The 13618-nt window shown below is 39.3% G+C and overlaps 1 protein-coding gene across 5 annotated transcripts in view; it reads right to left on the bottom strand.

Moving 5' to 3' along the window:
• The window catches only part of PCNX2 (pecanex homolog 2 (Drosophila)), a 150198-nt gene that overhangs the window by 37034 nt on the left and 99546 nt on the right, over nucleotides 1–13618 (bottom strand). For 4 of the 5 annotated variants that reach the window (XM_015284401.4, XM_015284402.4, XM_015284403.4 and 1 more), the window contains exons 23-24: nucleotides 13388–13517; nucleotides 804–862 (exon numbers count right to left, since the gene is read on the bottom strand). In XM_015284401.4, the coding sequence (XP_015139887.2) occupies nucleotides 804–862; nucleotides 13388–13517 (189 nt within the window). Of the gene's footprint in view, nucleotides 1–803; nucleotides 863–1210; nucleotides 1302–13387; nucleotides 13518–13618 lie in introns of those variants that run through there. The other variant, XM_040698283.2, reaches the window with a different exon arrangement.

The raw sequence follows: 13618 nt of genomic DNA, 5'->3' as shown, positions 1-13618 counted from the left end.
AGCCTCCAAAACCTCAGAGGTAAAATAAAATCAGTTACAGAATGTAAAAGAGGAAGAAACCACTTATGAAATCCTAACCTCTCTCACTGGAACCAGGATTTGGCATGAAACCCAGATATCAGTTTCTGCTGGAAAGGACCCTGTCCTGTTGGAGAGCATCAGCTCAGGTATCACACACACCTCATGCCTCTTAAATTGTCAAAAAATGCTCCATTCTCAGTCTCACAGGAATTGCTCAGTGCACATCAGGAAGGTGTTTTGGATTGCTGTGGATCAGAGCTCACATAATGGACCATTACCTGAAGGAGAAATCCATCAGCTTACATGCTTCTTTTTTTTTAAACTCCTCCATTTTTAACCCCTCTCATTTCCCTTTCCCTTCCTCTCTCTCTGGTCCAGAAGGGCTTCTCTCCAGGGAACAGGAGATACCTGTCAGCCCAAAGTGCTTAGTGATAGGGACACAGTTAACCTGCTGCTCTTTTCCAAAACCTTTCCCTGACCACGGCCAACCTTCAAGTCTAGCCAGAGCGTCTGCCATGTGCTCCACGCAAACAGAGAGGCTGTGATTAACCAAGTGATTTGTAGCCCAGCAGCTATCTAATCAGTTTCACGTAAATCAAGAGTGAATCTATTTATCAAGGTACATGACTTAAACAGGTGCTCTGTTACATTTAAAACACTCTTGTTTGCTCCTGTAACATTTAATCCCTTTGAATCTCTCTAACAGCTAAAGCCTTAATGGAGTAAACACACCACATTTTGCAAATCAAGCAAAACAAATCACCCAAGTTCCCAAGTCATACCTGCATCTTTTTCAATCTGAATTGCCAGTCTTGTGTTGGAATGGTCCGACCTTTTGGTGCTAGAAAACAAAGACACAGCCAGTTGTACAGCCTACTCTGTTTTAAACAAGATTCTCCCAAACAAAAGTTTTTATTTTCTTTTTAACATTTCTTTACGTTCTATATCAGTATGCAATACACATTTCTAACCTGGTCATCAGTTTATTCCAAGTATGTATACATATTTGTTCCAGAAGCACATCAGTCAGGTGCCACCAAAACAATGAACAGAAAGAATATTAAATCGGCCTTTCTTCCCTTCTAAGGCCAATGGCTCAATTTAATGGGTTTTGTTTATCTGAAAACATGTCCGTGGGTGCATAACATGAAAGGAAAATAAAAACACTTAGTTTATTTAGTTTATTTACCTAGGCAGAATGAGAGATTCCCTGTTCTCGTCTCTTAAAAAACAGAGTGAACTCTGGGCACATAGTCCATACATGTGGAAATCCTGTCTCCCTCAGGAATAACACAGTCCCTATTTGAGATTTTCACTGTACCAGTGGGATATAAATCCCATAGGAAAAATAGTCACAGAATGGAAAGGATTGTAAGGCAGACTGGATGGAGCTTTTACCTGTAACAAAAGACATGGTAAAGTCTGAAGATAAAGAGCAAGTAAATCAGTGTAGGCAAGCTGTGTCCAACAGCAGGAAGTGGCTGCTGTGGTGATTAGGGATATTCAACACCAGAAGTCCAAAGCAATTACCCAGTATCCACCTCCCAAGTCATCAGAGTACAAGAGAAAGCCTCAGCTAACAGGAAACATACGCTATTTCCCTGAAATATTGCTCCGGTATTGGTACTTCAGGATTTCTTATGTTTTCTATAGACGAGTGATTTAAATGTCTGGAAGACTGTAAGCTAAAGCTATAAATCCATGCTGAAGCTGAACTGAGAGAAGGATGCCACTGATGTCCGATATGTCAGAATTTTATTTTATTTTTTCCAACCTGTGGAAAACTAACCAGCAGACTAGAAGAGTCACACTTTCATGTAGTAGAAAAGGGTAACAGAACTGCTGTACTTTCACTCCCATTCAACTACTGATTTTTGCTTTAAAAAAGCATGTTCTTTACTTCGCAAGAAATACAGTTGGGGAAAATAGGAGTCCTAATTAGAATTATTTGTAATTAATATTAGTATGCTATCTACATACATTAACATTTCATTTGATGTATTATTTATCTTCCTTCCTCTGGTTGGCTGAGTTACAAGAACTGCAATTTTCATTTCCTATGTAACAGAAAATGGTAAAGTGGGGGGGGGGATTCCTAAGCAATTCAGAATATAAAGAATAATTTTACTTCAAAAAGCTTGTCAGAATTCTTTCACTCTGATAAACATGCACCTGCAAATGCAACATATGCAAGAGTAAGCATAAAGATTAGGTTGTAGAATTCAAACAATTTTCCATTCTCAGCAGAGAAACATTGCCATTTTCAAAATTGCCTGTGTTAAGATTACAAGACTACTTATTAGCTTTCAGTCCCTCTGAAATCAGTGTGGCAGAATGAAGTACAAGTCAATACTACTTTTTACTCCAAATTTTTATCAACCTGTAAAGCTTTTCTGTTTTTGAAGCGCATTCAGGCTCATACAAATCAAGCAGTATATAGAAAATTCTAACCTATATAAAGAACCCTTTTATCCAGCATGCAACTCTGACTCCATCTTATTCCCTCCCTCTCCCACCCCTCCATTTTTTTTTCTTTCATTTTTTAGGAGAGATGTGAGTGCTGAAGGTGATTCTGTGACAGATGAAGCAGCCTGAATGAGAAGAAGGGCAGGAAGCAGAATGGCTCTCACAAAGCCAAACCAGGCTTTTTCCTCCATTCTAAGCACAGTATTGATTTCTTAAGCATAGAAAACGTGGGCCTCAGGACATGAGATAGGAAAGGATTCAACTTTTTGGATACTCCTAGAGAAAAAAGTCTTATACTGATATTTTGTAGTATAATTAGTATAATTTTCTTTTTTTTTTTTTTTTTACAAACACTGAGGATAATATGTACAGTTGATAAAGCAGAGTGAACTACTTTTGTCCTCAAGTTCATTTTACTTGAAGAAATTCATTCAAGGTAATCACTTAGGACTTTAAAAATCTTCCACAATTATTAGTAACCATAGCTATGTTTGCAGCTTCTTGAAGGCAACTGGAATTTGCTTAGCATTAAACTCCAAAGCACTGCTCCTTAAACTCCAGCTAGCTACATCTTTACTCCTTGTCTTTTCACTGTCAAGTAGGACCTCCTAAGTGAACTTCTTGGACAAGTGGGAGATTTGGGCCATCCTCCAGTGGCTTCCTGCCTTAAATTTGATTGTTACCACTCATACAAGGTGATAATTAGCTCAGTAATTGGATTTCTTCTTGAATTGCATTATTCCATGCAAACCGAGCACAGGTCCTCAGGCACTTGCCCCTGAAAGCAAGTGATTGCCTTTGAACTTCTTCAGCTATTTTAAAGCCAACGTATTTCCTAGTTCCTGAAATATCTAACTCATGCTCTTTTAGTCTATCATTCATACAGATGCTCAAGTAATTTACCGGTTTGTGTGGCACTGTTCGTGTCATTAGAACTATTGTTTACTTTGCAGAAGGATCAAGTCATTTCCTATGCATCCACTGTCCAAAAATATCATCTTGTTTCTCAGCCTGGAAAGAATTATCCCACCTTACTCTCCCAAATTCATTAGAAGAGCAGAAAATAGACTGAGGAAGATTCAATTCAGGTAGCCTGGGGTGGATACTGAGAATTGGGCAAACCAAAGTGAAAAATTATCTCTGTGTTTATTTCCAGAAGATGAAAATAACTGTTCCATCCGCCTTGCAGTTGCTGGATTTTGCCCCAAAGCACAAATTCAAGATTTCCACGATTCCTGTTGTGAAGCAGGGGATCTCCAGTTTCATAAGAGAACAAAACAAAGGAAAGCAGTCTCCTGTGGGGGAATGCAAGAGATGCTTTTCTGGGGTAGATCCAAAGTTTTATTCTGTCTGTGTCCAATGAATTTTAATCCACCTTTCCATGACACCTAACAGACAAGTCCAACAGGAAGAAACATTACTGTGCTGCAGCCCTATGATTATTCATGGAGTCTGGAAAAAAAAAAAATTCCATTTGAATCTCTTATGCTGCTGGTACAATAAATGGAAGGCTTAACATTAAAAACACAGTAGCAGTAGTAGTAGGCTAAGATAGGGTGGTGAATGAGGAAACAGCAGAATAGACAAGCTTCCATGAATATTTGAAGGACACCAAAAGCAAAAATGATGGTACTAATTGGAAGTGTGAGGATGTCCAAGTAGTTTTAAATCAATTTCATCTAAAAGGCAGAATATTTCAGCACAATTACAACAACAAAGGCTGACAGTGCTTTTGTGCATAACCATGCCCAGGTTTTCTGGGTAGTTGCATGGAACACATGCTCTAGGTTTAACTCACGTTAATAAGGAAAGATAAATGGAAACAATATCTCCTTCCTGATCACTCATTCTGATTTTTTTCTTCATGCTTTCTTCTTTCCTTCTCTCCCTCCCTTCTCTAGTGTTCCATCTAGAAATAATAAACAGTGGCTTTGATTGCATTCTAGGAAACTAGAAGGGGTAAGGTGTAGTAACATTCCAGTTGTTAAAGACACTGCTGATGAAGGATCCTTTTAAAACATAGGAAGATCTTATTATCGGTGTTCTGTGTGTCTATGTTTGCTCTCGTTGTCACTGACAGAGTGCTAGGGCCCTGCCATGCCTGCAAGTACTATGCTTAGTGCAGCACCTTGCATCCCAACTAGGCCTTGCTGTGCACAACTCAGACATACTGCAAATTTAAAAGCAAAGGTGATAATTATGTACACAAAAACCTGCATCTGAAGCATTACAGGCAAGAGTTATTCTTCTGGTTTCCCTGTTGTGAGTTACACAGACATCATAGGGAGGGTGCCCATCCCTGCAGGGCCTAGAGACCTGCAGGACTCGGGCTCTGGTGCTTCCAGAAAAGGCAGCACAATGGGCCCATGAGGGTGAAGGGACAAAAACTTCAGAAACTGTAAGAGGCTGGAGAGTAAAAAGGAGACAGTGAGAAAAGTCCCGGGGAAGCTTTCAACAGAAAAAGAGAGAGAGAAAGATCAAACAGCTAAAAAATATATACCAAAGTGTTGGAAGCTGCTCCAGCAAGTGTGCCAAGATGTTTATTTCCCTTACTCCACACAGAGAGATGCAAATTGCTTCAGCAACATGAAAGGAGGAAAGGACAGCAAAGTATTTCAGAATTCATTCTTAATATTCTTTATGCTGATAAAGTGCTGTTAAGCTTTTTCAGTGCACAATATTATAACAGCATACTTTTACATTTTAACTGTCACTTTCAGACTTGAGGTGACTGATTACAAACAAAATTAGGAGATGGAGGCTGAGAGGATGTATGAGAAAATACAAGAATAAAACAAACACTAGAAGTGATGTCTTCAAAAGAAAGCCTACATCAGAAATATTAGTTTAGATCATTAAGAGATTCTCCATATTTACAGATTTCTCAGCAAAAGTTGCAGGAAGACAAAGCAGAAGCTAATCAACTTGTTTCAGTGCCATCAAACTGGGAGTGAATTATTAATGATACCACACAAAAAAGTAACAAAAACTTTACCACTACTCTACAACTGCACAAAATCCAACAGGGATAAATTCTAAGGGATTTTGTTTGTTTGTTTGTTTTATGATGATTATTATTATTGCAAGAACTGTTGAGAAGGCTGATCATTTACAGCAGTCATTATGGTAGTCCCTATAGTACTCTTCAGATTGAAAAAGTCTCCCAGCACATGGAGACTACATGGTATTTTGAGAGCAAAAATTGCTAGTCAAAAGATAAAAAATATTTCTCTAGCATTCATCCAGTATTTATCCACTGCCAATTAGCACAGAGCTTCTGGGATGATTTCTCAGTGGCAATGGTGATATAATTCTATATTTTGTATAATCTCAGAAAGCAGTGAGAGAATTTTTACATTTTGCTCTTCTGAGCACTCAGGCAATTTGGGTCCTGAGCATATCAAGACACAACTGGGACTTGAGCAAGCTGTAGCATGAATTACTCCCTGCTGCTATCGGTATACAACTTGCACATCACTTCTGTTCGAATGAACATCTCTGCAATATCAACTTCTCACCTGTCTTGAAATCTTGACAAAAGTTGGACAAGTAAGCATCCTCTTGAATGGAAGGTCCGAGTTTACTGCTCCTAACCTCAGCCTACCCCTAAATGTTTGATTCAGTTAAATCTAAAACAGGAGGTAATCTATGTTATAAAAGTGAATGGGATGAACACTTGCTCAGAACTCGCAGGAAATGCACTTGGACAGGTTCCCAATACTCAACATGAAAGAAATTTCACAAGTTTATTTGATCTCACTGGATTTATATAACTTGGAAGCTAAGCATTAGAAGAATAGCTGATAAAAATTTAGAGTCACTGAACATCTACTTAAGCACTTAAAATGTTACCTGCTTCCTAACTCTAATTTAAGAGTACGTTCTCATCTTTCTCTTCCTCCTTGCTGTTGTCCTCCTTTCTAAACATCTTTGGAAATCTGCTTCTATTGTGCTCTATGATTTCTTCTCCTCTACAGGTCTGAATTCTTGTTTAAAAATGTCTTCTCAGATTTTCCACTGCACGCATTTTGCTTCTTTGCCCATCCCTTTTCCCTTTTCATTTATCCTGCTTGTGGTTTTGATCTCTGCTTGTGTTCCTGCCTGGCCTCAGCATGGATTCTTTCTCTGATGCCTCCCTTCTGTCTTTATTCTGTCCTCTTAAAATGATTCAATGAACTGGAGTTGTGAATGCATCTTTAACTCTGCAGGGAACTACAGAGCATTGAATCAGAATGCACTCCCAATTAATTATCACACATATGGCTCCTATTCAATTAGCCTCAATTTGTTTTATTGACTGCCACAGGCAAAATTTGAGAAGAGGAGATGTTACCAGTTAAAGAGATACCGCCAAACTGCAGAAATACAGCTTTGAATTTTCTGTAGTCTCCCCTGAGTTTAAAAATCTTGGCAACTTTGAAAACGCTAATTTTAATAGCAGTTCTATTCAGCTAAAGGCCTGTTTTTCCTCACCTGTTTTTTCCCAGATAGCTAAGACTCTAACTGTGATATCAAGCAATAAGGTGAGGCCTAGTTTGGAGAGGACATGTGCATACATCTGTGCTACAGCAAGTGGCCAAAGAGGTATACATACTCACAAGGCCACTAGCTAGGGGGAAGATGACAGCTCAAGACACTGAGGGGTACATGATTTCTAGCAGGGCTTTACCTGAAGCAGCACCTCAAAGCCCTGCACACTCACTGAAGGGAATTAAAGACTCCAGCGTTGTGTGTACAAGTTCAGTGGCAGTGCTGATGGTGTGCAATGTGAAAAAGTATACCATACAGGCACTAGAGCAGGGAGAAAAGAGGGAATGGTCTTAAGAAGACAATCAGCTGAACAAGTTTAATGAGTAGCACACAACTTCAGAGACTCATGAAGAGCTAAGACTGAAGTAGAGATGAAGTTCTGTTCTCTCCTGCAGTGCGAAAACCATCATCAGGCACACACCTGGAGAATGGGGCACAACCTCCCAAAGTTTTTCCAAAAATCATCTTTGCTAGGGAAACATTCCAGTTGTAAGGGAAGACTAACAAAGGAAAACCAGCAGCAATCTCTAATGTTTTCAGCTTTTGCATCACTGCCACTTGGGGAGTACTGCTGCTGTCAATAGGAAAACCATACCTATGGGATCCCCTATTGCCAAGCTAGGATGAGCACTCGAGAATCTAAATCCCTTTGAAGTCATCAGAAGATCTCAATAAATTCAACATGCCCTGTGAACAGGTACAGGCAACCTATTCTGATTTGAAGACAATGCACCAAAAATTCAAACTAAAAGCTGTTCCTTCATTGATTCTGTTTGTTTTGACTCGCAAGTCCTACACACTAATGAATGTCCATTCTGGTTTAATCTACATGCTGAAATTTGCACTATTTTGCTGAGTTATAAACTAATTTAACACTCAGTAAAAGTCTGGAAAAGCCCTGAGACCAATCCAGTAAAGACCTCTTAAAAGAGCCAGAGTCACCAAAGCGACTAACATAGATACAACTGAGTAATAACCAATAACAAAGGAACTGTAGTCTCAGTACTGTAAAATCTTGCAACTGGAACACAGTGCTTTTTTCTGATCAGTTTATAAAAACAGCATAGAAACAGAAGCAGTCAGAGAGACAAATGCAAAAATCAGCAGAAAAAAAGAAGCAATTAAGAAGAAACTAAAAAGGTGGCGATGAACTGCAGAACTCGTGGCTGGGCTTTCAAGCTGGTGGCTGGAGATATTCAGAAAAGATTGAACTCTGAGAAAGAGGAATTGGCAGTGACAGAGTCAGAACACAACATTTCTTGAACAATATTTGAGGAAATAAGCCCAACAGTACATATGGGGGAAAAGGGTCCTCCTATGCTTAAGTCACACAATAATTGTTGACTTCTGAGGTTAACGTACCTTTCTTTAAAGTATTCATTATAAATCAATGTCCAAGACTACTGAACTATAAACATTTGCTGCAGTTGCTCTGTAAACATCACTACTATGGAGGTCTAAGAACATGTGAGAAATCAAACAACATAGCAAGGAGGGAAAGCAAAAAAAAAAAAAAAAAAAAAGGGACCTTGCAGCTCCCAAGCAAGGCCCACTGACAGTTATGGGTGAATGGCATTTTGTGTTTGGAGCAGGGCTTTTGGCAGCTGCACCAGATGAGCAGGCTCACAGGGAAAGCAGATGCACTAGGGTACGTTAAAAAATAATAATTTGGAAGTGGAAGGCTTGTTATTTTATGGGAAAAGGGAAAGGAGCAGTTAGACACTTTTCACATGTCCTTTCCCCACACGTGCACAATATGAGGTCAACCCTAGTTATGCTCACATTGGGAGAACTCTCCCCACTCCACCTGCAGGCTGTGCATGATGGACAAATTATGTCAGGCAGGAGGAAAAAAAGAAAATGGCAGCTGCGCTAAATCTAAGACAGGGCAGGTTCTCCTTGCCCTCTATCCCCAGCTATATGAACCTTATACAGGTGGCTGTTTGCCAGACCACAACGAGCAAGCAGCAGCATAGTGATACACCTGGAGAAAAGAAAGACTTGCTCACATATTCTCAAACAGAGAGAGGCATCTGGTAATGCTGTTCTGAAGTAACTGGCAATTTAATCACAGCCTCTTTTGAGACACGAACCAATTTAGTTACACCAGACAGTAATTCACTAGAGACCCTTCAAAACAAATGCAAGCTGTGCCTTACCCCAAAGCAGGCACCAAACCAGATGACCAAGGAACAACAGAGGCAGGAAAGAGCACATGAGAGGGGAGAGAGGTTTGCAGGCAGTGAAAACCCCAGAGTGCTGGTGGCAGCTCATTGTTTGTGGGGACAAGTCACAGCTGCAGCAGAGAAGGGCCTGCTCTGCATGATCTTAGGATTAGATCTGCTGGGAATGAAAGTATATGTTCTGCTCTGTTTTGTTAGTTCCCATATCTGAGACACAACATGAGATAAGAGGAAGGGAGAACAAGAGAGTGACAAAGTAATTAAGAAAGCAAGCAAAGCAGTGGAATGGAACAACAGCATTTCAACCAAAGCTATGCTTTAAAGTGCCTATACATTAAACAAGATTTACTGCTATTTCCTTTTCTCTCTCTGACATAATCAGCCTAATCGTTCCAACAGCTGTGAAAATAAAGAGTGAAACAGGACTCTTCAAACTGGGTAGCAGAACTCAGGCTGATGGCAGGACAAACCCAAACTCTTTTTGAAGAGAGAATTTCTCAGAGTTGGACCCCCATGGGACAACCAGCTCCTGAGTGCAGGCCATCCTTCTGACTTTACACCTCTCTCTTTTCAACAACAGTGGCAGCAAAAGCTGTAAAAAATGGTGGTATGAGAGGTCATTCCTTCCTAACCTCCCCTCTCTATTGCCTGATTTCTTTCTTCTTCTTTCTCTTTCTTCTTCCCTTTCTCCCAAGAAAGATCCCTGACCTCTGTGATGCATTGCTGTGCCAGGCTTCGCACTGCAGTGAGCCCAGAAGCGCGCACTATAAACAACCAGCATATGTCAGCTCCAAGGAGGAACACCCATGCTCTGTGCACACGCTGCCAGAGCACAAACAGGCACAGCATGGTTCCTGAATTTGAGGAGCTTGCTAGGAATTTCACAGTTTGCCTACTGTCAAAATGAACTTTTTTTTTTTTTTTTTAACCCATTTGAGTTTCTCCATCTATCCAACAAAACAAACAAGCCACCATCTGAATTCCCTCAGACTTTCAACTCAAATCACACCATCCACAGTAGCAGACGTCCTGTCAGAAACCTGAGGAACCAAATTTGTTGGCAGACAGAAAAAAAACTGGGACTAAAGGTAACACTGGAAACTTAAGATGTGCTCATGTGCTCTCAGAAAACACCAGGTTGTGACAACCAAGACAACACTTCAAGATGCAGTCGGAGAAGCTGCTCAGTGCCCAAGCAACTTGCCTAAAAGTCCATTCAATAATGTGGAGCTCTCTGCTTGTTAATGCCCAAAGCTTCCGTTTTGGATTCACTTTACAGAAAATGAACCTAACAGCTAATTTCACACTGCTGGCCCAAATGAGATGAGAGTAAAACGGAGTGTGCAAAAATACGTTTTGCTCAAGTGAAACAACAAAAGAATGTAGTTTGATTGACAGCACAGAAGTGCACAAATACTGATAAACAGGAAAGATGCTCTATCAGTGCAACCTTATTACTTGGAAGAGAAACAAAACCATCATATTTTAAGTTAGGACTTATAGGTTGCTTGCCAAAATTGGTTTCGGTTTGTGTAGTTAACAGGTTAAACTATAAAAATATAGCCATGATATAACTATCTGTATAATCTCAAATAAACATAAATGAGATTTTGAGTAGCTAATATAAATATGATAATTTAATGTAGGCATCAACATGATAAGGAAGTGTTTGAAAATGAGTATGCAAAATAGGCAAAACAAAAAAGCTATATAAAGCACACTGGAAGTAGCTTTCCCTTGGGAAAAAAGTCCCTGTCAACAGGTAATTAGTATAGAATTGCAAAAAAAAAAGTCAAGGTTACTTCATTTATCTCAGACTCCATTGTACTCAACCTGTAACTGTCCAAATTTAGCAAAAGTAACTGTCAGTGTACTCCAAAAAGAAATAACTTGCCTCTGTGTGTTGTGTTTGGTCTTGTAGCACCTGAAAACTCAATGTGTGTGTCCTGCTCTAAGGCACTGCTGCCCAAACAAAGGTCAGTGGAGGAGACAGAACAACCTTCCCTTCCAGTTCAAGTGCCTGAGCATATTTAACTCCACAGCTCTGAAAGGAAGTAGTCAAGCCATGCTTTTGATTTTATAGATACTGATGGGTCAAGATTTAAGGCAGTAAGGCAATGCCAGTCTCACATCATTTGATTATTTCAAGCATTCTGTAGGAAATTTCCCTACTCTAAATACAATATTATGTCCTTCCCCTGAATTTTTCTGTCTTATCATTGTGTCCCTTTAATGACCCTGAATTTTTTCAGTCCAGCTGTCACTCACTCTGCTCAGTCCTTCACGTGAGCAATGAAATACTGAAGCGCAAGCAAGTCAGAACTGCTAGGGGCAAAATAAACATCAATTTAGGAGGTGCATATTGTGGAATGCCACAGGTTCAGGCAAACGTTTATTTCACTTTGACGATTAACTGAGTGTTTTACAAGGCCACTTACTATTTCTGAACAGTTTTTTTGAGAGAAAGGTTGTGGTTTTGTGTTTTAAGTGATAAGACCAAAAGATATACTACAATTTCTAACAAACAACAAAGCACAATCTTTTCACAGCTCTAATTTGAGCATTCACATTGAAGACAAAGCTGTAGTTACTGCTTATTTTAAAAAGACAAGCAGCAGCAGTTTAAAGCAATAACAAGGTTAAATTCTTTGGACATGCGGTTTTATTTTCAAAAATGATTAGCATCAGCTTCTTTACTTCCTCTGGTAGGAGTCACTGATTGTCAGTGTCCCTAATTTAAGCATCAACCACCATCTTCTGGAATTCCTTTGAATATCTTCTGTTCATCTGGTCCCAAAAGCTTTAGACCAACTCAAAGCAAATTAAAATGTTCCCGTCTATTTCGTTCTACATTAACCTACAGATATCATGCTAATCTAACTACATGGAAGTGATATGCCTACAATTAATGAGTCCAATTCTCTAACCTGTACAGAGAAAAGAAGCCACATGACTTCAAAACGCTATGGTTGAACTGCAGCAAATATTCAATTCTCCACTTCCTACCACTGAAAATTTCTGTCCAAAATGTAAACCTGTCTGTGGGATTAGCAGTAGCTTCCTGCCTTTTCAAGACTACCCTCAGTGAAATGAACTTGTTGACCCAGAAAAAGGATGTGTGACAAAGAATTTTGTTAAGCGTACAAAGCTCAGCTTGCTCCAAAAGCTTTCCACAAGTCTCATCATATTCAGGAGCTTTATTTAACTTGGCTTTGTCTCTGTAGTTTCTTTATAGAGGAGTACGTATTTGCTTACTAACACAAGTCAAATTCAAACAAAAAAATAAAGTTCTTCAGAAACCCATCAGATCCTTTCCCCTAAAAGATGGAGGAAGCTATCATTGTCATTTCCAGTCCTGAATTCTGTTAAGGTGCTCACGGTACTGACTACAAGATGCGTGATAAATGTATAATGCTTCTCATTGGCCTGACCAAATCCTACTTTGGCCAATACAGTTTTCACTCTGTGCTTCCTACCAGTGTTCTGCAGCTGCCACGTTTACTCAGAGCCCAGTTACATGTTGGTAGGCACTCCTTCCGAAAACTACCTCCAGCTGAATAAAACTCTTGTTGGAAACCCTTCGATCGCAGTTACCAAGCACTCTGAAATACTACAGGGTAAAAAGAGCAGCAGCTCTTTATTCAATCTGTTCAATATTCTAAGTCTATGTCCTCATGAAACTGCATGAATGACAGCTAAATTCTGACAACAACAACAAATCCTTATGTCAAACACTAAGATCAAATGTAGCAAGTAATTACAATGCACACTCATCATCACTTCTCCATAAGAGTTACCTGCCACATCCCAATGGTAACATTTAATCAGGCCAGTATAAAATATATTAATGCAGCCTGACTTGTAGTGCCAAAGGCTTTACAGATTTAGTTGCTAACACTAGCTAGCAAGACAAAAAAGGCTGACAACTGGGAGTTTTACCGTTGTTTTTTTTCACAGCTTTGTTATTGTATGCCTGTAAAACAAATGCAATGTGACAGCTCATCTGTAGCATACTGATAATTGTTTATATACATTTTCAGAAACAACCGAATGAATATGAAATAGTAAAACATCAGAATCAAGATTCAAAAGATTAACTCCTCATAGCCTACAACAGTTTATGGAATATCTTTGGAAAGAAAAATACTTCCAGAAATAAAATGAATGAGAGTAAAAAATAGTCTTACTTGTAGTTTTTCTCCCAGAACTTGATCGGTCTTGCGTATGATGCAATAAAGATGACACTACCAAGAAATGGACTCAGTGGAGTAGAAAAGACTGAAGTGGCCAGAGTTTGGAAAAAAAGCATGGCAGAGTCTGAAAAGTGCAAGTTAAGGTAACACAGATTATTTAGTCATACTTTCAAAACATTTCTGAGGCAACTCTTAAAACCATTTTTGCCTTTTTATTGCTTATCT

Source organism: Gallus gallus, chromosome 3, assembly GCF_016699485.2.
Source record: "Gallus gallus isolate bGalGal1 chromosome 3, bGalGal1.mat.broiler.GRCg7b, whole genome shotgun sequence".
Lineage (NCBI taxonomy): Eukaryota > Metazoa > Chordata > Aves > Galliformes > Phasianidae > Gallus > Gallus gallus.
This window is presented reverse-complemented; position numbering and strand designations above follow the sequence as displayed.